Source organism: Brachionichthys hirsutus, chromosome 14, assembly GCF_040956055.1.
Source record: "Brachionichthys hirsutus isolate HB-005 chromosome 14, CSIRO-AGI_Bhir_v1, whole genome shotgun sequence".
NCBI lineage: Eukaryota > Metazoa > Chordata > Actinopteri > Lophiiformes > Brachionichthyidae > Brachionichthys > Brachionichthys hirsutus.
The window spans coordinates 7,516,937-7,539,832 of NC_090910.1; the positions used below are offsets into that span (position 1 = coordinate 7,516,937).

At 40.1% G+C, this 22,896-nt stretch overlaps 4 protein-coding genes across 4 annotated transcripts in view; 2 read left to right on the forward strand and 2 right to left on the reverse strand.

Annotated features, from left to right (window-relative positions):
- The first annotated feature begins 1,854 nt into the window (after positions 1-1,854).
- Positions 1,855-8,650, forward strand: hgd (homogentisate 1,2-dioxygenase). The gene is made up of 14 exons (XM_068748069.1): positions 1,855-1,942; positions 3,100-3,171; positions 3,276-3,364; positions 3,446-3,551; positions 3,963-4,022; positions 4,114-4,205; positions 4,320-4,354; positions 4,472-4,551; positions 4,818-4,917; positions 5,568-5,692; positions 7,416-7,520; positions 7,661-7,787; positions 8,100-8,281; positions 8,463-8,650. The coding sequence occupies exons 1-14, from the start codon at positions 1,928-1,930 to the stop codon at positions 8,604-8,606; spliced, it is 1,332 nt and encodes a 443-aa protein (XP_068604170.1). The 5' UTR covers positions 1,855-1,927; the 3' UTR covers positions 8,607-8,650.
- A 529-nt stretch (positions 8,651-9,179) lies between these two features.
- Positions 9,180-11,063, reverse strand: ndufb4 (NADH:ubiquinone oxidoreductase subunit B4). Its single transcript, XM_068747999.1, has 3 exons — positions 10,876-11,063; positions 10,039-10,182; positions 9,180-9,330 (listed from the first exon to the last, which is right to left on the reverse strand). Exons 1-3 carry the CDS (start codon positions 11,050-11,052, stop codon positions 9,268-9,270), a joined length of 384 nt encoding a protein of 127 aa, XP_068604100.1. The 5' UTR covers positions 11,053-11,063; the 3' UTR covers positions 9,180-9,267.
- Positions 11,064-11,161: 98 nt separating this feature from the next.
- On the forward strand, positions 11,162-12,005 carry LOC137903842 (sperm-associated antigen 16 protein). Its single transcript, XM_068748000.1, has one exon. The coding sequence runs from the start codon at positions 11,168-11,170 to the stop codon at positions 11,825-11,827; it is 660 nt and encodes a 219-aa protein (XP_068604101.1). The 5' UTR covers positions 11,162-11,167; the 3' UTR covers positions 11,828-12,005.
- Positions 12,006-15,235: 3,230 nt separating this feature from the next.
- The window catches only part of LOC137903810 (neuropilin and tolloid-like protein 1), a 36,294-nt gene continuing 28,633 nt past the window's right edge, over positions 15,236-22,896 (reverse strand). Inside the window, exons 7-11 of the mRNA XM_068747963.1 lie at positions 22,738-22,820; positions 21,495-21,640; positions 18,029-18,142; positions 16,188-16,809; positions 15,236-15,296 (exon numbers count right to left, since the gene is read on the reverse strand). Of these exons, the coding sequence (XP_068604064.1) occupies positions 15,236-15,296; positions 16,188-16,809; positions 18,029-18,142; positions 21,495-21,640; positions 22,738-22,820 (1,026 nt within the window). The remainder of the gene's footprint in view (positions 15,297-16,187; positions 16,810-18,028; positions 18,143-21,494; positions 21,641-22,737; positions 22,821-22,896) is intronic.

The window sequence follows — 22,896 nt, forward strand, 5'->3', positions numbered from 1 at the left end:
AGGGACATATGAAAGTTTGTGTTCTTCCTATGAAAATTGAGGATTTTATCATATCAAAATACAGGCTTGTGTCTTTGCATCTTTTTCTGTGTGTGTGTGTGTGTGTGTGTGTGTGTGTGTGTAAGAAAGAAAGACAGAGAGATTGTGTGTTTACGCTTACAGAGAAAGACTGTGCCAGGTGAGTGTACCATTTGCCATCGAGCCATTGAGTTCAGCAGGCATCTAATAACAAAGCGTTTATGGCCCACTTACACATGCATAGATATAACTGTCAGTAGGCAGCGCCGGCATCCGCTCTCCTGCCTCCAGCTACTTTTCTTAAAACACACAGGCACCATCCGGATTGGACCCAAATACTCTAGAATTCTATCATCAGACTCAGGGATGAAATTAAAATCTCTCATTTTCTTTCTCCATGCAAGGAGCAGATCAATTTCCAGAGACTGGGATGTAATATTTTCCTGTCATTGGGCTTTCTCGTCTTTGGCGCAGCATCCTGACTGTCTGCCAGAGGGGGGTCCAGGCCTCACGGCACGCCTCACCGGAGAACAGTTACTTCTGCCACGGCGAGTTTATTTGCACCTCGCTATGAGAATTGCCATCATTTACCCTTCCCCAACACCTCCTAAAAAGAAAAGAAATAGACAAGAGGGCAAGTGAGGCAAGAATAAGAGAGACAAAATTGATTCTTTTTGATACATGCAGCACAGGGGACAGTAAGTACCCATAGTGTGACCATCTAGTTCAAGAAATAAGATGAATACATTTTGCGTAAAGTAATGTATAGGCCTTTTGAATGCCTTGTGCTGTTGTTCATATGAATAATGAATGAAGCTATTAATTACCTCCGCCGAGGTTATGTTTTCACCTGCGTTGGTTTGTCTGTCTGTTAGCAAGAGAACTAAAAAAAGATTCTGGAAGGATCTTGATGAAGTTTTTAGGAAATGTTGGGAACTTACCAGGAACAGGTGATTGAATTTTGGTGAAGACCCTAAAGAGATGCTGGATTCTGGAGTACTTACAAAATTTTTGGTAACATGGCAGTCAATGGAGCTTCAAAATGTGTTCCTCAGTATCTCGGTTGGTTATTGAATGATGTTGATCCATCCATCCATCCATCCACCCATCCATCCGGGTCCACCCTTCCCTCTTGTCACCTTCACTGTAGACAACCCCAACAACATAAATTTGCGTAAATGACCTTTAATTGGTCTAATTTTTGCTAAATCCAGAATTTTTTACGGATTGAAAAAAAATCTAACTTATTATATAGATCTCTCAAAATTTTGAAAGGTGTATCAATATTATATGCTCGGCTTTAAAGGGTTAAATAAAACAATAACTCACTGTGCAAAGTGTGATCAAATTAATGACAACTATATGAGCCAGGGGTGCCACTGGCCCAAATTCAGATAGTGTATTTGTGCTCATCCTTCAGACTGGTGGATTCACCTCTGGTTGGTTTCTCTCAAATTGTTTGTCGATAAAAATTCACCTTTTTTATCTTCCATCTCGGCTGCCTGAAAATAAGGTGAGCATGCATTCTGCATTCTGAGCTGATGAAAACTTGCCTTGTTAGAGATATGCGGTTCTCACTTGCAAGTATTGCTCAAACCTTTTTACGTGAGGCCCTGGTTCTTGTTTGTTCGGACAGTGACACTGAGGCTTGTTTGCGCACATGTTGCCCATCTGACCCGTTGTTTGTGTGTCCTAAACTCTGTGTGTTGCATCACTGATCCTGTTAACGCCACATCAAACCCATATTGAGAAAGAGTGTAACCCCCCCGCCCCTTCTCTGCTCCTGTCTTAAGCGCGCAAGTGCATGCCCTGCAGCGACATTTGGCAGAAGATAATAAGGTTAAGAGCTGAAAGTTAATTTATAACCACTGAAACATTTTCAGCTGCTTTAACATTTTCTGAGAGCACAATGGCTGGACTAAAGGTAAGGCGGTGTTTCCATTCTTTTGCACTCTTGCTAGACGCTTATTCAAATTCATGTAATAAAATCCAAGAGAGAATAAATGACTGGATTAATTACTTTGATTTTGCAACTGAATAAATTCAGCATTTCCATTCCATAATTTCAGCATGTTCACTTCCATTATTTGAGAAATGTTGACTGGAGGGTGGGTTACCTCCGACCAATTAGAGCGTTACATGCAGCCTCTGTCCAGATGTGGTATGAGGCACCTGTGCTCAATATTGATTTGAATAGAAAAGTCTCACCCACTTAATTCACAAGTAATTTTAAAAACACTTTGCATTCATCTGTTGCTTGCAAAGACGAGAAAACATGTTACAAAACTCCAAACCATGTCCAGCTTTGATCATCTCGGCTTAAATGAATTCACTGGTGATTGATCCGTAATGTCGTTTAAACGGGGATACAGTTAGAATGTTTATAGGATAATGCATACGATATAGGGAAATACGAGAGCTTGCTCACGAATTGATTTAAAAAAAAGTTAAATGTCAAAATTACTTTCTGTGACTGGACACTTATTTAAGGTGATTTAAAATTCTAGGTATTTTTTGTACCTTTTTTCTCATTCTACATGAAATAAACGTCTCGGCTAAATAAATGTGATTCATGCAACATTGTTCAACCGGGTCAAATAACAGTTTTGTTTAAAAAGGCACACGAACATATGGGAACCGTCCAAGTCTGGACGCGTTTTCTTCCGACTCACAATGACTCAACAAGATTTCTATAGACTGTGTAACTATTTTGTTTTCTGTGGCATGACAGACATGATTATCAGAGATCAGAGCCGATCGAGAGGGATGGCTCACATTAATACTATTATAATTTAAATATTGACCAAACCTACTGTGGATAATGTTTACGCAATTAGCCTGAAATAATACAAATGTAATAGATGACTGCAAGGGGTGAAATTTAGCTTAACTGCAATTTGTTTTATTATGAATCTAATTTGAGTCGATGACAACAATTAGCAAAAGACAGGCCTTGATGACGAGCCTTTAAATTTTATTATAACAGCATGAGCACGTTTTTCCTGCATTACAATGAAGCTGCATGGTGTTTTTATTTATTCATTTACTTGAACTTAATGATTGATTGTCTTCCCTGTGCAGTATCTAAGTGGTTTTGGAAATGAGTTTTCCTCTGAAGACCCTCGCTGTCCAGGATCTTTACCTGAGGGACAGGTAACACAAAAACATTGTTATATAGTGTAACCCCAGGAGATGAATGGCCACCTTTATAACGCTGCAAACAATATTTCTATCTTGTCTGACACTTGCTTCTACAGAACAATCCTCAGGTCTGTCCCTATGGACTTTATGCTGAGCAGCTCTCTGGCTCCGCCTTCACCTGCCCACGGCCAGCCAATAAGAGGAGGTATAGTCTTTGACACAGTCCACCCAGAGACAACTGGAAATAATGATTATGCATGACATGGCTCTTTTTGTCTTTCCTCAGCTGGTTGTACCGCATCTTGCCGTCTGTCAAACATAAGCCTTTTACACCAGTGCCCTGTGGAAAAGTAACCGAAAACTGGAATGAAGTGGGACCTGATCCAAACCAGGTAATCAAGTTCAAGCTCATTTTGTCTTTACATTAAGGACAGAAACTGGGAATGTTGAAAACTACCGTGTAACTATTTAATTGTTACACAGTAACTTTAAATTGTTGTGATTAAATATAGCAGCAAGCAAAGTTATCATTAAGAACAAAATACCATCCTTAGTTAATAGGTAATAAGAAGTTATGGAAAGATAAATATTTAGGAAAATGGACAAAACCTGTACAAAAACATCTTTATGCAAAGCTAAGCTTGCATAATAGCTGTAGCTCCACATTTCCCATGCAGATATAACAATAATCTTATTTCACAAAACGTGACACCTATTTCTTTAACTCTTTAAGGACCTTTAAAACACCCGAATTAAGTTCAATTCTCTGCGTTTAATGAATTCTGGATCCTTTTCTCTCACAGATGCGATGGCAGCCATTCTCCATCCCAAAATCTACAGAGGAAAAAGTGGACTTTGTGGCTGTGAGTTTATTATTATTATTATTATTATCTTTATTTTATTTTTACAAGTACGATTCTCAGTTTTGGGATTTTGTACGCCTGCATGCGGCAGGGTTTGCATACGGTCTGCGGTGCTGGAGATGCCAAGTCTCGCAATGGCATTGGCATCCATATATTCACCTGCAACACCTCCATGGTTGACAGGTCTGTAACAAATAGATGCTTTTCTCCATCAAATGGCCGCAGAATCTTTGGTTGTGTCCTGGCTGTCATTTCCAAGCTTTCTCTGTTGTTGTTGTTTTTTTTTTTATTCTCCAGGTGCTTCAACAACTCAGATGGAGACTTTTTGATCGGTGAGGAAAAGTTGTATTTTCTGTCATCAAAAGGACAATGATAGCTCACAATCACCAGTCCTTATTCTCCCTCACTTTTGTTTTTCATGGATTCTGTCTGTCTGTTTGTCTTTTTAGTTCCCCAGCAGGGTGACATCTTGATCACCACAGAGTTTGGGAAAATGATGGTCGAGCCAAACGAGATCTGTGTCATCCAGGTGAGGCCAGCGTTTTTTCATTCCCAGTTTTTACACAAATTTGTACTTTTGTGTCATATTGCACATTCCCATTGTCATGTTTGGGCACTTTTCAAAAATTGCATTAAAATAGTAACAGTGGAAAAAAGGGTTTTAGCTATGGAAATTATATTTACAGTGCAAGTTACCAAACACATGGTCCATGAAACTACAAGTCCCTCCAGCCCTAATGATTCCGAACAGTAGTAAACGTCCACTCACCACCACTTCTCGCGTGTTTTGTCCAGCAAGGGATGCGCTTCAGTGTGGACGTGTTTGGGGAAACCAGGGGCTACATGCTGGAGGTCTATGGAGCCCATTTTGAACTTCCTGACCTTGGACCTATAGGTTTGTGTTAGTGATATTTGTGAATGTGGCATATATTTATCCTTCCTTAAAATCTGCAATTTTGGAGTTGCCTATTGTTGTCTTAAATTACTTTTTACCTCTCCCCAAATCCATCTTACTTTCAGCCACAGTACCGGTAGTTAAAAGAGTAGCTCTGTCCACTAGCCCCACCCACTGCACTGCAGCGTAAAAGTGAAAGCCATGCTCCCCAGTGGGTAAATCCTGATACGTACCTAAAAGGGACAGTGACAGAAATGTCTCAACTGGATGAATTGCCATAGATTTTGGTACAAATATTCAAATATTCCTCTGAAAAATTGGACATTTGGGTTATCCAGTAACATTTCATCTGCATCATCATTGGGTAAAAGTCAAATTTGCCCGAAACGTTTGCTTCTGTCTACATAGCTGTAAAACTAGTAGCATTCCCATGAGATGTACCCATTTAGAAATAATTAGCTCATTGTAAAACACAATCGCTGAACATTAAGCTAAAGGCTATATGATACCTGCTTCATGTCAGAATGATACACTTTCCTCTGCCTGCATGTAGCACGTAGCCTAAAGAACCGACATACCGGTGTTTATTCCCAAAGAGCTGTCCTGTAGTATTCCTTATAAAGGTTACTCTAATAAACGCATCTATGCAGGGGCCAATGGTCTGGCCAACCCACGAGACTTCCTGTGTCCAGTCGCTCGGTACGAAGATCGCAAAGTGGCCACCGGTTACAGCGTCATCAACAAGTACCAAGGGAAGCTGTTTGCCTGCCAACAGGTGATCGTTTTATGACATTGTGGTTTGTGTGTCAGCACAATGTCATGTACACAGACGCCATATGACAGGGATCCACACATATTGGCCTATTACCCTATTTACGTATGTGTCTGCTTCAGCAGACCCTTCAGCAAACCACTGAACCGCGACGGCGACTAAAAGGAAACTGTGCAAGTGAAGCATGTGATCCATTAGCTGCTCCTGCCGATGGAAATGCCATCCGTGATGATTTCATAGCGTCAAGTGTTAGGTGTTATCTGTTCAGCAGGCTTCTGCCTTGGACTCCCTTGTGAGTCTTAACGACTCATCATCAATTAAAGCATTGTGTATTTACAGAGAGCGTACTTGTGAAGCTTTGCCATACAGGAAAACAAACCTCTCCGAGTTAAGCATTAATTCATGATCTTTCACTCAAGAAATGACCCCCTCCCCCCCCCCCCGCCCCTCCCCAAATGTCCTGTCGGGTTGATAACTGAATCGACACATAATGCCTGACAGGAGATTTTGTTTTTGTTTTTGCGAGTTGAGGAGAGGTTTTGCCATGTGTGACTGTTGGGAGTTGTCGCTGTGGAAACCATGTCAAACCACACTATTATTATTCATCAAAGGAAGTACATAAGGGCAACATGCAGTCTTTTTTTGGGGGAGCAAAACAAACCTTTTTTCCATTGCTTCTTCGCCACCCTCGCTTGAATATTGTCCCCCTGTTATTTGCCAAAGTCAAAGGTAAAATCGTCTGTCTACACCTGGCACTCTTTCTGGTGTCCTTACTTCCTACAACCAGGAGGGTGAGGCTATAGGGGCAAGCAAATAAGATGGGGGGGGAGACAGTTCTCTTCTAAAGGAAGATGCTGTTTCTCCCGAATGCCCTGCTGTTTTGTTCACCCGCAGAGCACTGAAATTGCTCAAATTAACTTATTATTTGCTTGACTGGGCCAATATGTTTATGTTTTGTGTGTGTGAGCGGGCAAGTGTTTGCTCGCCTCCATTCCTTCCTTTCATTCTAATGAAAAATGGGGTTACTAGAAACGAATGTCTTAGAATTTAGCCTGAATGGGTTTCTCTAAGGTCTTTGTGTATATTGACTACTGTCAACTCCGTGTTTATAGAATTCGTATTAATATGCAAATGCTTCTGCACCCTTAAATGTGCATGATGTTTTATTGCCAGCATGTTTGAGTCATTAGTGCGTTCGAGTGGAGCTGAGCACGTGCGTCGGGGACACACAAGGTCACTCAGGAGGCAGCTTGAGTTGTAATGAACTATATTGATTTTAAGGCTGCCGTAGAATGTCTTTTTTCAGAGTGACATTATCAGAACAGAGAAACTATATAAAATTGCTGTGGTTTTAACAACCAAGATAAAGAAATATCTATGTGCCCACTGTGAAAGCTGCCCCCTCCCCCTGCAAGCCTGAAAATGCTCCAAGTTTTGGAAAGTTTGATTGTAACACCAATTACCCCCACAATACCTGGAGACTCATTTCACAAAGAACAAAGGAGATGGAAGAAAAGAACGAATGAAAGAAGCAAAATGGGTTTCTTCTCTTTATGTGAAGAAGTACTCTTTGAGAATTTAAGATTAAAAAGACATTATTCATTATCCCACTTTCTCTGTGAAAAGCCCAATTGAAAGTCCAATAGAAAGGACTTTATTTTTTTGTTCTTTTCGATGGGGCAGAATCGTCATATTTACTTAATAATTGTTATTGTTCTGCACATAGGATTTTTCTCCTTTCAATGTGGTGGCTTGGCATGGGAACTACACACCTTATAAATACAATCTGAAGAACTTCATGGTTATCAACTCTGTGGCCTTCGACCATGCGGTGAGTTTGTGGACATAGTTACACTTCAGTATAATACAGTACATTTTGAAAAAACTGAAAACAAACTAATTGTCTTTACATTATGCCCTGGAAGGGAATTAGACCTAACCCGAGATAAGTCACTTCTGATCTTCCAATAGGATCCCTCGATTTTCACTGTGCTGACTGCCAAATCAACTCGCCCAGGTGTGGCCATTGCTGACTTTGTCATCTTCCCTCCAAGGTGGGGTGTGGCGGAGCACACGTTCCGTCCACCGTACTACCATCGTAAGACCACAATAAAACTCTATTGCTTTACGTCCCCTCCGAAGAGATTTGCTTAGATCAAATTCTATCTATGAAAATAATTAAAAGTGATGACATTTCCAGAGCTTATTTGTTGGAATAAAAAAAACATGTTGGACATTTTTTTGTCAATGCCAAGACAGTTGACAATCCACCTGCTGACCGAGACAGAGCCGAAGCACCGTTTGTCCATTTTTACCGCAGATCTCTAAGGCCATCTAGTGGACCCAAGCACTACATTGTCATTCATACGCTAACGTGCTGTGTTACAGCTCCGCTTACTTTCCACTTTAGGTAACTGCATGAGTGAATTTATGGGTCTGATCAAGGGCCACTATGAAGCCAAAGAGGAGGGCTTCCAGCCAGGAGGGGCCAGCCTCCACAGCATCATGACCCCACATGGCCCAGATACTGACTGCTTTGAGAAGAACAGCATCGCTCAACTCAGACCCGAGAGGGTCGCTGAGGGAACCATGGTAAAATAAATACATGCATAAATAAATAAATAAGCAAGTGCGTAAGTGAATAAATAAAGTTTCAAGGCTTACTAGTGAAGCAATATTAATAGTTTTAGAAATGTAAATGTCATATTATACAAAGCTTGTAAAGACATAACAATGTCAAATGATTATTAACGTATGCATTTTCTTCATTTAGGCTTTCATGTTTGAGTCATCCTTCAGCATGGCAGTTACCAAATGGGGCATACATACATGCCAGAAGCTTGATAAGAGCTACAACCAGTGCTGGGAAAATCTTCACAAGCACTTTGATCCAAGTTGGAAGCCCAGCAAGCAGTAAAAAAAAAAGAAAAAAGAATGAACCAAGTACTGTATACAAAGAGATAAATATGATTTCATCAAATTTAAATACCATAAGTTCAATGTGTAATGTATCATTCTTTGTTGTTTGATGTCTGCTGAAGAAATAACAGAAAGATGAATAATGATTTCTTTAAGGCAGTTAACTGATTAATGTTGCACACGGACAATCTGCAGATCTCCTGCTACAAATAAATCAGGTGTATTGTTTACCCATACAACTGTAGAAGCACGAAAGGGCCACTTAAGTTTCATAACAACGTAAAGTATAAGATCTATTACTGCTTAAAATGCTAATTAAAGGCTGATGAGCTGCTTTTTTAGTTCAACATGCAGATTTCTCTCATGAGCAGAGAAAAGTCTGAAAACATCCAGTCGTGGTTTCTACCCACCAGATGTCACTACGATACAAGATAAATTGTGATACTTGTTTTACTAAGTCCATTGCCAGCTCATGATTGTCACCGTGGCTACAGTGGTCAATGTTTGGCAACAGGTAGCTAGATTTACTTGAACGGGTGAATGAATATAAGACACCTTAGAAAACACAACACAAGTTTTTGACTATATCACTTTATTTGGATAATTATAATTACACACAGGGGCATTACAAGAACACCAACGTTTTTATACATTGGAGCTCAACTTGATATATTGAATTTGCGATCCAGCGTTCCAGCCTTGATCTGCGCCTCTCTACGATCCTGCGAAACAGATGACAAACAGATAAAGGGTTAAAACAGTTTCCAGGCAACAAAGTCATTTCAGCCTCACCATCCAGACGTTTTTCTAAACGCACATTTTAGGAGTGTGCATATGATCGTTTTTTAGGACTTTTTTCCTTTTCCTCACATTGGAGTGAGGGAGGCAAATAGGAACGCACAGCGGTGTGACAATCATACCAAATTCTCACTGGAATTTCTATTGGTAAAGATTTACAGGGTGAATCTCCATGACAACAGGGAGGCAATTAAAGCAAGTGTAAATGTCAAGTGCAGCATTTACATCTGTGAATGGAACAGTGTATAAAAACCAAAAGAGTAATTGTGCACCTACATTAATGTAAATTATCTTCTCAGATAATTATGGTGAAATTCAATACCAACTCATAAGCTAGTGCTAGGCAGATATAATCCTTTAAATTACACAATTAATATGTTACAGTTGTAAATTATACAAATGAGAAACTCACATTAGGTCTATTACATATATGAAATGACCCCGTTGTTTACATTCCAATAACATACTGAATCATTTATGTTAAAATAAATAAAAGCCAACTGACTTAAAGTAAGCAGAAAAGGGGGAAAGGCTGCTTAAGTTAAGTCGAAGCATAAAGAGTCACAAGCCGAGTTGATGGTTAAACACTGATAATCAATGTAATAGAGAAGTCAGCGCAGGTTGCTTCATACCCGGTCTGTCTTGAAGACAGCGTAAAGGACGACGAGGGGCAAAACTCCAAACACGAGACCCATCAGCGATGTCTTAGTGGTCGGTCTGAAGTGCGTGTAGGTATTGCCGCGTGCATGCACCCAGCGAGTCAGTGCAGGGTCCTCCTGTAAGAAACACACGCATGCAATGAAAAACAAAAATAGATACGTTTTAAATCATTGTTTACAACATATTGCTAAAAATAAAGTTGCATAAGAAATAAAGGATACTGGTGTCTAGAGTATTTTCATTTGATCAGAGATTGAGAACGCATAGATATAAACGACTGCTGAATGCGCTTCACTCCTTTAGGGTGCTGGTATTGCGCTTACTAACTACTGCTGCTCCATATTATAAATAGCTACAACTGTGCTTTGAGTCAAAACACTTAATGTGAAGTAGGCCAGCGTGTACAGAGTACATATCAGTAGTAGTAGAAATATCACACTACGCAACAAAATCCAAGCACAGAGTAAACGTTGCACGACTTTAGGAAAACCTAACCTGTTAACCACGAAGAGCAGCTGAAAATAGGCATTTATGAGCGACGTACATCATTTTTAGTTTCCTCAAACGTCAACATCAGCGGTAAACGGAGCAAAGGTCAAAAATAAACCCGTCCTCTGAAACAGCACGCCAACATACTATCGTTTGAATATGAAAGTGTGACACTGTACTAGTACTGATTAGCATTTAATGTATTAATACTAGGTAAAATAAATTGGGTACGTGACACTTCTATGCCCGAAACGTTATGTTATCATTACCAATTAGCCTGCGCCACTTTCAAGGGTGACACTGCTAGCATGGCCACTTACGATTAGCTCTTTTCTATGGGGGTTATTGAGTTGAAACAGATACTCCCTCTTCAGCTTCGCGCGCACTGCTAATTTATCCTCTTGGGAACGTCGGTACTCAGGTGAGACGTTAAAATACTCATTCGGGTCTAGCGTTTTGGGCCGAGAAGCCAAGGGCGCCTCCTTGTAGTCCGCCATGATTGTTTGGAATGGTGACGACGGGACGGGACGGGAAAAAACGCGAACTTGTGAAATCTCGCGATGAAATAATCACCCTAGCAACGCCAATCTTCCTTCCAGACGACTCGGAAGTATGAGTGACGCTGCCAAAAACAAGGATGAAAGTGTTTCATCTGAGAGCGAGGATGATTTTCAGTTCGAAGAAGTATCTTTAGAAGACAACTGGAGTTTAGCAGAAGGGGAGGAAGACCTGGAAGCCGTCGTGAAAGCTGTTAAAGAGCGCTCAGAAGCCAGCGCGGCCGCAGCTCCAGGGAATCGCCAACCCGAGAGCGTGGATCACTTTCTACGCAGGTTTCTAGTCGAAATGGGCATGGTGGAAACACTCGACTGCTTTCAGTCCGAGTGGAGCGACATGACGCAGAAAGGACTTGTAGATAAGGAACAGATCGGTGTGGTGTCGGACGTGTACGCGGATATCATGCGCTTGCACAGCGAGCTGAAAAACGCGCAGCGCGAGGAAGAGGAGTGCAGACTGGGGGCCTATGCAGCAGCTGCAACGCTGGACTCAGTCCAAAAAGCCAGAGACTTTCATCGGATGAAGCACAATCGTGTTGTCCAGGAGAGAAACAGGCTCATCGAGGAGATGAAAAAACTCAAAGTGCAGTGCGACAGCTACGAAACGGAACTTCAGCGGATGGAAGAAAAATGCGACAGAGTTCAGAAGCAAACATTGCAGATGACTTCGGAGAGGGACGAGGCCGCAGAGGAAGAGAAACGCCGCACTTTCCCGTGAAGCAGGAGAGGCGAGTGTCAAAGAGACAATCCACGCAGGAATCCAAACAACGGAGCAGGGCTGCGTGCAGCCAGCAAAGACAAATGTTGGCTGAAATTCTCTTATATACTGAATAAATGAAAGTGTCAAATAACAATACCAACAAATAAAAATGATCAGAGGAACCTCTGAGAAGATAACCACAATATGCCGGCCTGAATGTTTCATTTATTAACACTTTGTTCATAAAGTAAAATCGCATTCTCTGTACAAATATTTCTGTCTATTTCTATTGTTATTAAAATGCTGTTGCAATTGATATTGGTTAATATTTATGTCAGAATTAAAGCTACTCACTGGCAAAGATATACTTCTTATACCTTTCAGCTTGTGACAGTCAGAACAGTGTAAGCGTTTCATATGTCAACCTTCCACTTTCAAATTTACCTGAGATTAATTTTTCCCCATTTAGCAAGTCAATCCTATTTTTTTTTTAGTAGCGAAACATGCATGTCATTCTAAATTAATTATTTCAAGCCCAAGTGCTTTTACATAATATGTTTGTCATAAATAGGGTTTATTCACCCAAGGTCTCTAATTATGACAAAAAAATAAAATCATAATAATACAAATAAGAAACGCAGAGGGACTTAAATCTAAAAGTCACTCTTGGTGCAAGAGTCCCCCCCCCCCCCGAGAGTGGGGGGGACATTTCTTTCCACTCTTCACCCCCCCCCCCCCCCCCCTATATAGAATTCCAAGGATGTTGCATTGTGCCATAATGACCACAAGAGGGACATCTCTAGTAAGCTTTAGCTACGTTTCATAGAGTGAATGGAGGTATAGCTCTAAATTAGCACACAGAGAAAAGTGAATCTGCTGCATGCTTGGGGGAGGTTTTAACTCTCTGAGTGCTTTGATAGTATATATTCAATATTTTTGGTCGTTTGCTCCCTACAATTTGTTGACCATAAGGGCTAAAAATGGCACCTTCTTTTTCTTTTTTTTATTTTGTCACAGAATAGATTTTTTCAAATAACAAAATAAAGTGCAACAAAGCAATCAGTAAAACATTAGTTTATTGAAAACAGCATCTTCTAAATGCTTTATTAAATAAATATGCATATGGGTTAAAAAAAACAATCATTGCAAAGACGTTTGAGAGAAAGGCAAAATATAACATATTTTCAGACATCAGTAGAAGTGGAAACAAATTAAGGTTAAGAGTAATTAAGGAGAGGTCAGTAAAATCATGTAAATGCACCTATTTGTGGGCGTTGACATCACTTTATTTCAAACATTCCGTTTTTTCATTCTCACAAGGCCTACTATATTAGTTTGGATATAAAAACAACCTGACTTTCTATGGTGAAGAAATGGCATCAAAATAAGACTTAATGTGATATCAGCTGCTGAAATATGCAATTTCATATTTTGATGGTTACATGAAAGTTTTCTTTAAAAAAACCTGATTTTGCTTATTTTTTCTTCCATGAAACATTTTACATTAAAGGTACTCCATTTCAAAAAAAAATAAATAAAAGTTTCAGTTCCATATTTGAAATATTTCAGTGCCCTATGGCTCATCAATCCCAGCCAGCTCTGGAGCACAGATATTGAAAATGCACCTCTGTAGTCCAAAACAAAAAAGATAAACACTACTATCCTTTTTTTTTTTCTTTCTCATCACAACAACATCAGTAAAGTTTCTCAGACAACAGTCTACTCAAAGACGCAAGGGACAGAAACCTTAGCTCCGAAAGCTGTCAAACTTGGCAAGATGCAGAAGAGTGTTGCATCTCTCTGATGTATCTGCAGAGAAATGAAAACACTATTACTTTAAGTCGCCATTTTTCTCATCTACTGCCTGGCCTGCTCGTGATCAAATTGGTTTGGGCTCACTGAGAAACCTTATTCATCAAGTCTGCATACTGGCAGATCACTTTGTGAATTTATCTGTGTGTGTATTCTTCACAGAGAGCAAAAAAAAGGTCACGCATGAACTGTAACATATTTTAAATATTAAAAAAAATATTGAAAAGACAACATACAAACATCAGCACAATGAATGCATACAAATTAAACATTTCATTAATTATGCAGAGAAATATGGGTCATATATACATGGAGGGAAAACAGAGCGGAGAGCATATAAATGATGCATACATGTTATTGAATACAGAAAATAATGTATAACAGAGATGAAAGGTGTACAAATTGTCACAGTATAAGGGATACAGGTTATAAGACAATGGCAGAGTGGATGGAAAAACGATGTCATATGCATTATTGTGCTTTCATCTGATAAGCTTGTGTAATTTTCCATGCAATACTTGTTTGTTTTTAGTTCTTCCTACACAACCAGCCTGGCACAAACTATACTGGAATCAGGAGGCTAAATGTCTTTAGTGTGTAGAAAATATGTGTTGCATTCTGGAACATGTAGTTTATGCATCCATCCCTTTGTAATGCTGCATAGTTAAATTCAAGCTACACATATAGAATATCCTTTCATCAAAATGTCCCTTCATCATCACCGTCAGCAAGATGCTGTGTGAATCTCCGGTCCTTTTTTTCATGTCAGTGATGCCCATTTGTACTGATCCAGGATGCGCTATTCTCAAGAATTCTACACAATGGAGACAACGCAACATCATGTAACGCGCACACAAACACACACACACACACAGCATATTTTTCACATTAGCTGATAAGACCCTGGTTAGCACTCGATGTGACTGCTCCATTATGTGTAATCAAAAAGCTCTTTTTAATTAAGAATTTTATTTAATCAGTTGTTTACAATTCTTAATATATTCATTCTATTGTGCTTATTGCTGCTTCATGAAAGTCCAAATTGTGGAGCATACACATGAACTGTTACACACAGGCATAAATGTTATGCTTCACAATCAAATAAACACAAAGTCAGTTAAAACAAGCAACATGCCGTAATTCATGCAAACTGCAGATTTGAGGTCAATGAGATCATTCTTAAATTTTTCCTTTAGCGTGAGCAAAACAAATCTCACTGTCTTTTCTTGTCTGTTTTAATCTTTGTGCTTTTACTTGGATTTAACGAGTATATTTACACAATCCACACCAATTTGGTGACAAAAATTAGTGGAAAACATCCATGCTAATGATTATTGACACAGTGTATGACCTCAAGAGGACATACAGGAGACTTGAGCAACACAAAAACTCACTATGAGGACAAGATGGCTGCAAGCAAGGGAAACCATCTTAGTGACAATGAACACGTAAAAAAAAAAAATCACAAGAAAAATAAAATAAAAATCTGTGCATAAATCACAGAAAGGATAAAATAACAGAGATAAAAGTATAAACCAACTGGGTGAATGATAACTACACAAACACATAAAGGTTTTGATTGTTGGATGAGAGTGCTTACCTGGAGATTGTCTTTTAGACCCTAGTTGTGTTGTATTCTGTTTCATGTTTGCTCAAAGAGCCAATGAGGCAGAACCTGAAATGTCATGGCTCTTTCATTTAATATCAAATCCTTCTGCATCGAGAGGTCAGAATGCAAAATGAGCTACACAACAGCAATGAACTTCATTAGTCCTTTTCCCAGTGTCTGGGAGCCTTGCATGCAGACTTGTAGAAAATTAACGAACAGTCAAGAACACTCTGTAAAGAGCACAAAGAAAGTGCATGCAGGATAAGGTTGCACATTCAAAGTACTTTCTGTCGATACGTACTCTCTTATACCTTCACAGATTTTTTTTTTTGTAAACATACAGTTCAAACAGTCAAAGTGCAAGTTCATAGTAAAACTCATTTTAATGTTAAATCCTTTTTCAAGCCAAAACTTTGAGCATTTATTTTGACAGTTAGGAATATAATAGAGGTGTATTTAAATATTTTGCATTAAAACCAGTGGAGTTAGTAATGTCTATGAGGCACAGATTTAAGCCCTTGTATTAACAGTCAAGATTGGATTGATTGCATAATTAATATTCTATAAATTAAAAAAAAAAAGAAAAATGCCAGCAATTGCTTAAAGAGATCTGACAAAACCTCAAAGTATGGCTGATTTCATAAATGCAAGCTATAAATCATCCGTTGAGCAGAACTAACTTGACATGTCCGGTTGAGCATGCAAGAGCGGGCACATTTGTCATCATCATGCTTTAAGGGCCCTTTGTGGAAAAAATTATAGATAAATAAAGTGTATATGGTAGAAAGGGGAGAAAGACCAAGTATCAATTTAAAAAAGAAACTTATTGAAATCTTAAAAAAAGTAATGGGAGGAAGAGGGGAAACAAAACAACAAAGAAATGTGAGAATCGCATTAATGACAAATTACTCCCATCGAAGCTGCTCTTTTGCTCATCAGAAATCGATGGATACTGACCGCTGTACTGCCTTTTCATGTCGCGAGAGACGGTGGCTGGTCGTGGGAACATCCTCCAAGTCTTCGTCCAGGCTGCATCCATCGTCTGCCGCCTCTTGCGAGTAGCTGTGCTTCATGACCAAGATGCTCCTGCGGGTTCCTCCGGCGGGCAACAAGGGCCGCGCTGCCACGGGCGCCGCCTCTGGAAGGTCTGCGAGCAGAGCGGCGTCTCGCGCGCTCAAATTCCCGCGACTCCCTCGTCCGCTGAGCGACAGCTGGGACATGTGGGCGGAGCCAGGGTGAGAGGAGGAGCCGCAGTGATGATCGTGCACGCAGCGCGAGGAGGCACGGCGCAGGGCGTGGTAGTTCTCGAAGTCCTCCGCCAGGTCGGCTAAGTCTGCCGAGGCTGCGGTGGCTGCGGCGGCGCTCCGCAGAGTGCACAGCTCGTAGTGGGGGGGCTCGAAGACCTCTTGGAACATGGTGGGGTCAAAGTCCTCGCGCCGCAGGATGTACTTTTTGCGTGGCTGCTTGATCTGAACGATGACGGAGATGGTGAGGAGGATGAAGACGATGCAGCAGGTGACGCCGATGATGGTCCCGTTGGTGTTATTCAGGTTGTCCAGGATGCTGGCTTTCCTCTTCTCTGCACAGACGTGGAGCGAGACAAGCAGAATAACAGAGGAAGCCATGAGAGAACAGCACCTGAACAATCACTGCAACGTGAAATAACAGAGCTTTTTATTTATGGACAGACTGCACAAAGCATTGCTGGGTTAAGCAGGTTGGGCTTGGTTTAGATTTAAGGTCATTTGAAATCATAGAAGTGTCACACACAGGTTGAAGGTCTTGTAAAATGCCATGGGGGGCTTCTGGATTGTAAAGTCATTATTCAATTAATAAAAATTAATAATTGAATGCTAAACTTTGGCATACAAATCTACATTTAATGAATCTATTGTGCGCCCGTTTAGGTGAGCAGCTTCAAACATGAAAAAGACAGCCATGTGTTCAGTTTGATGAACTGTCAAATTAAACTAGAGGAGGAAGGAATCAAACTTGACATTTCACCACTAATGGAGAAACAGTAGAGACCTCATGTTGTGCATTTGTAATACAGAAAAGCTTCATAAAAGGTCATAGAACAGACAGATAATTAATTGGTAATATAATGTGGAGAGACACTGACTTATCCCCTGAGTTCGACTGACCGTAATGAGACACCAAGGATCAATTTATGGATGCTGAGACGGCTGGGTTGCTAAGCGACAGAGGAAATTAAGTAGTCAACAATATCTCTATGTACATGAATAGACAGGATTAACTCACCTTGAGGCTTAGAGAGACGTTAAAGCAAGAGCTTATCAATAAACCAAATACAGAAACATTGGGTAGCAAGACATTTCCATTTCGTAATCTGTACTGAGCGCGGGATCAGATCAAAATCTGCACAATTAACTATGCATGAAATATGAATTATTCTAATTTAGCTAATGTGCCTTAAAACACACCGGCCCCTGAACATTTGGATTTGAATGTACAGTAATTCTTTATATATAATAAATTATTCAGCAATCAGTCATAAATAGAGTATTTACTATTCGAAACGTAACATTTAAAAAAAAGTCATAACAGTGGCCAAATGTTACTCAAGGAAACCCCGCCCAAACAAAATATGTTCTAATTTGGACAGAAATATTCTTTTCATGTAGGATGTAATTATTCATTGCAGTACTACGAGTAGCAGTCCTGAGTGGTAGACGTTGAGTACTTCAGGTAAAAGCAGCCGTTCGGTTCCTAACCAACCCGACAGTCGGTCTCTCTTCACGGAGCTCAAACGACTGACCTGAACTCTAAGGTCTCACCTTTACATTGGTTCTCGTCCCACGGGTAGACACAGTTCTGCATGCCATTGCACACCAGAGTGTTGTTTATGCACATGTTGCTGTGACAGAAGAAGGCCTCTGCATCACACGGAGCTGGAAAGGGATAGAGTAAATTATTACATTGAGAAGTAATTAAATGTCACACATCTTCTATAGCAACATCTTCTCTTCACCCAAAAAGCTTGCAAATGAATAAAAAAACAAATACTTAAAAATAAAAGTGGTAAAAAAAGCTAAACTTCACATCCCATCCTTAATAACATTTAATGTGTAGGACATTTAGAAACACTGCAGCAGAAATCCGTAATAAAGTACCGGTACTGAGAAAGGCACCAGATTTTTCACAAACTAAATTTGGACAGGCATTACTCAAATCAGACCTGCTCCCCTTGAACCCATCCTCATCCTCGCCTTCAAACATTTGCAGAGGTGCCGTGTACATATGGATGGATCTTCTGTAGAGTGTGCACTACATATACGCTTATACGGGACAGCAATCCAACATGGCCTTGCTATCAATGACCAGTCATTTAATTACAGATACAGACCAAAAGTGAACCATTTGCCACAAATACTGACTCATGGATGCTCTATTTAACCCTTTCTGTGTCACTTTCTTATTTCACTCTCTCCCCTCTCACATACAAACACAGGCATTTGATGTGTAAGTGGCTTGCCAGTACTATGGACAGTGTTACCAGTATGATGGATGCTGGTTTTTATCCCAGCACTCATCTCAAATGAATAAAACCAGCAAATAAGAGTAACTCCTCCATATCTCTCGCTGTATCCCATTTGGGTGTCCTGAGCATTTCCCGAGCCAAACTGGCTCTCTCTGTGTGTTCTTATGTTCTCCCCCCACCATGGTTTCTCTTCTCATTGTTTTCCTTCTGTTATATGCCAAAACCAGTTTTTTCCAGTTGATAACCAGCAGAGGGAGCCCCAAACCTTCTCCATTTATTTCTCTCCTATACACAAAAGCCTGAGACCAGAGGAAGCGTTTGAAGTGCCCCATGGTTTGAATGGAATTCTAAATTCACAGATCTATGTAGAGTGAGATTTTGTTCTACAGAAGTGTAGATATACTTTCGTTAATAGATGAGATGTGTGATATGGACCTGAGAGTTTTTCTTCTACATTGTGAGAGAGGGCAATTTTCATTATTTTGTCTTATAGCTTATAGCTTTCCATCTGCAGCCCCAGAGATATGTTTTAACACTGCTGATTGCTGAAAACTCACATGCGCACATTTACCACCTATGTCACTTTTACGCAATATGGTAAACTGTGTGTTTGTGTGTCTGTTAGATAATTTAGAGACAGAGCAGAATACACAATAGCAGGCATGAATAAAGCAAAGATGAGTATTTACTCTCTCCGCATGAGAGCATCGCTCTGGGAGCATCTGTAAACAGTTCTATGAAGACCACTGGTCCCATTGGGAACCAGCACCTGTGAGCAAACGTAAAAAGGTTCAACATCTGCTATCACCAGGGAGCGCTTATCATAAAAAACGGCATACAAACTGCAACCTCAGCTGGTTCACCTGTAATAGAGTACACTCTCACTTGTAGTGACCGCACAGTTTTTTTCACCCGAGGATGGGAAGGGAATCACTTCCTGCCATCTCACCCTACGCTGTTCAGCCTTATATCTTTTTTTACATTTCTCAATTGTTATTTTTATCTCACACATTTTTTCAAACATATACTTTGTGTCAATATAAGCAAACATTCACTCATTAGTTTTTGGTAGGCTTATCTTGTTTTGGGCCAATGGGGGCCTCCATAGCTTATCCCAGCCGACATTGGGCGGGAGGTGGGGTACGGACTCAAGAAGTCGCAAGTGGACAACATATCACATTGACATGGACAATTTAGAATCACAAATTCACATTGCATGTTTTAGGTGGTGGCAGCTGAAGAACCTGGCGGGAACCCAAGCGAACTTGAGGAGAATATGCAGATCTACCGGTACACAGAAAAGCCCAATGAGGATTTGAACCCAGGCCCATCTTGCTGTGAGCTAACAGCACCATGCTTCTCATATAAGCAAACACATCTCTTTAAATTAGAAAAAAATATATATAGTTTGTCACAATAAAACCTAAAACGTTAAACTTGCATCAAGGACACTGAACTGATACCCACAAGCTCATCGGCCAATTATCACTCACCCATGGAAAAACAAAACCACCCATGCAAGACGCTTTTGCCTAAACCACAAAGAAAAAGTGAGGCTTTGCACACGGGGAAGCTGGCAGTGTAGAGGCAAAGCTAATAGTGAGGAACAAACTCTCACAAACCAATTCTTTGTTTAGTCCTTTCTGTATTTTGTGTACAGTTCCTCTGGCTTCTTTCGGCCGTTTTACACATTGACAATGCAACACTGCTGCAACCTATATCCTAGTTTAAACTTCATAATATACAAAAACAGCCATTATAAAAGTCACCTAAATTCACTGTGGACAAGGTTTGTGCAGCGATACTGAGCTATGCTTAATGCTGCTGGTCTGGCTGAGGCCCGCTGATTGTCTTTGGCAGAAGTGTTGCCTCGGCAACAGCACATCGCCTTACCAAAGGGATGCTGACTTCAGACCACAAACGAGACCACGACCATTGCTGCAAGTTTGTCACTGACTTCCCGTTATCACCTCAAATTGAAACATTCAAACCAAAATGTCGATTGTCGATGGGCCTACATGAAACATGGCGCATAAAGAACAGTAAAATCAATATGATCAACTGTGACATGAATAACTTTCTAAAAGGAAGCATCTCACGTAGTTTTCCTTAGAACCATAAGACAATATAATATGTTTGAATCAAGCTGTAATCAATTTTGTTTTGTATTTTGCACTTTGCAGTTCAGAATATGTGACTGTGTGTTTGTCTTTGTGTTTGGGTGGCAACATACTGACATTGTCAACCACTTCAGCTCTGTTCATTCACCTCAATGCAAATAATACAAGATCCATCGGTGAATGAGGAGGACGGCTTATTTGTGTGCATAATTGTGTGTGTGAATGTTGCTCAAGGAAAATGTATACATTTCAACACCTCAACCTGATATTTCTTTGTCTATCAAGAGCAGAACTGGAAGCTAAAATATACCATTACTATCATATTCACATTCACCAAGTGGAAGTCATATTTCTTAGATTTCTGCATTCTGCTGTTTAAATGGCCGTAAAAGTCAATTGAAACTTGTGACAGCTCTTTTCTAATGTACGGGTATAACCTACCATAAATCTGGTCATTGTGTTTCTGTGGTTCAGATCCCACTATAGAGCAGATGTGTTTTGTAATGTCATGAACATCAGTGTCACAGTGCGGTCTTAATTAAAAAAAAGTTCATCAGTTTACCTCAGCAGGTGGGTCATTTCGCAATTTATTCATATTTTCTTTTTAGGAAAAGCAGGTTGTGTGTCTGTGTGGTGCCTTACGCTCTTGGTAGGTGGTGAAAAGGATGCGGAATCGGCTTTTGCGGCTCGATTCATCCGCCCACATGCGGATGACGCCCAGCGTGGAAACCAGCATGATGTCGTTGGCCACCGTGGAACAGAACTTGCTCTTCAAGTCTTCCACCGAGCTGAGACAAGACGGCATGAAATCGGTAGATTATTATCGGGGAGTGCGGTTACGTCCTCAGAATTGTAATAATACACATTATTTAATAGAAGCTCAGAGCGGCTTTGTTGGCTCTATTTTATCATGATCTCAACATTATATTCTGCTTATCTCAAGATAATGATACAGATTGGTAGGGAGCTCATAACATTTTTTAAGCCCTCAATTATAGTCATATCTCAAGATATCAAATATAATTTTCTTGACTGTACTTTGAATATTTAATAAAAAGATTACAGTTCAGGGGGGGCGAGCTACATTTCCCTTTCTTATCACATCGATCAATCGATATGGAGCTACTGCCAGCAGCTAAACTGACTCTTCCCATAGGTACCCCCCTTCACCTCTTTGTTTGATTCATCTAAAACTGTCAAGCTACAATTTACAGGGGGTAAAGAACCTAGCTGTAGCTACATATTGACGGAACAAAGTGAAGACGTCAGAAAAATGTATTATTCATTTAATGCAAGGTTCAGTTTAGAAGGTATTTCTCTTTTGATGTCAGATTGTCCCACATGCAGGCTATTGTTTGCAGCTCCCTACATCATCACTCCTATTGCTCTCCTTTTCTCCTTTGCAGGTGTAAAATAACACTTTTTGCTGTCATTGGTCAATGTTTTGAACATGTGACATTCATTGTGGAAGCCCAAAAAAACAAAAACAAAAATCAATCAGACATATTAACCTCTAGACAAGGAGAACAGCCTCTTTCTGTTATGTTGTTTTTATGGCTGCTTAGAACAGACAAATCACACTGGCTCTGGAAAGGAGGTTTTTTGTTTTGTTCTTTTGACAAATTGCTTAGTGGCCACATTTATTCTCTCACACACACTTGAAAATGTACAAACGGCTACAAAGCCATGGCTATGTGTATGTGTATGGCTAAGTGCTATACATTTTAATTTTATGTCTTCAGTAGAAAAAACAACAACATAGTAATAAGTTGTTATCTCAAGATAAAGAGATGATTAATTTACGATCACAAGATAAAGGTCTTAAAATGAAAGAGCACCTTTGGCCACTGTGAGCCTCTGTGTAATATATCAAAATGAATCCCACCTTCCGCCGTCATACACTGCCACAAAGTTGCGCTTGCATTCATTGGAATTGGCCATCTCGTATTCAAGAAAACGCAGGTAGATCTGGAAAGGACAGAGAAAAAACAGGGATCAAATGGGGAGATTTGGGTTAAAACAAAAGGCATAAGAGAAGAAAAAG

Bases quoted from the DNA above. Each gene is read 5' to 3' on its own strand.
- hgd (XM_068748069.1), top strand. The intron at 3,365-3,445 runs GTATAGTCTTTG...GTCTTTCCTCAG, and splicing joins CGGCCAGCCAATAAGAGGAG to CTGGTTGTACCGCATCTTGC. The intron at 7,788-8,099 runs GTAAGACCACAA...TTTCCACTTTAG, and splicing joins CCGTCCACCGTACTACCATC to GTAACTGCATGAGTGAATTT.
- ndufb4 (XM_068747999.1), bottom strand. From the start codon at position 11,052: ATGGCGGACTACAAGGAGGCGCCCTTGGCTTCTCGGCCCAAAACGCTA. The intron at 10,183-10,875 runs GTAAGTGGCCAT...TGTTTCTTACAG, and splicing joins CCCATAGAAAAGAGCTAATC to GAGGACCCTGCACTGACTCG. The intron at 9,331-10,038 runs GTATGAAGCAAC...TCTGTTTCGCAG, and splicing joins CTGTCTTCAAGACAGACCGG to GATCGTAGAGAGGCGCAGAT.
- LOC137903842 (XM_068748000.1), top strand. From the start codon at position 11,168: ATGAGTGACGCTGCCAAAAACAAGGATGAAAGTGTTTCATCTGAGAGC.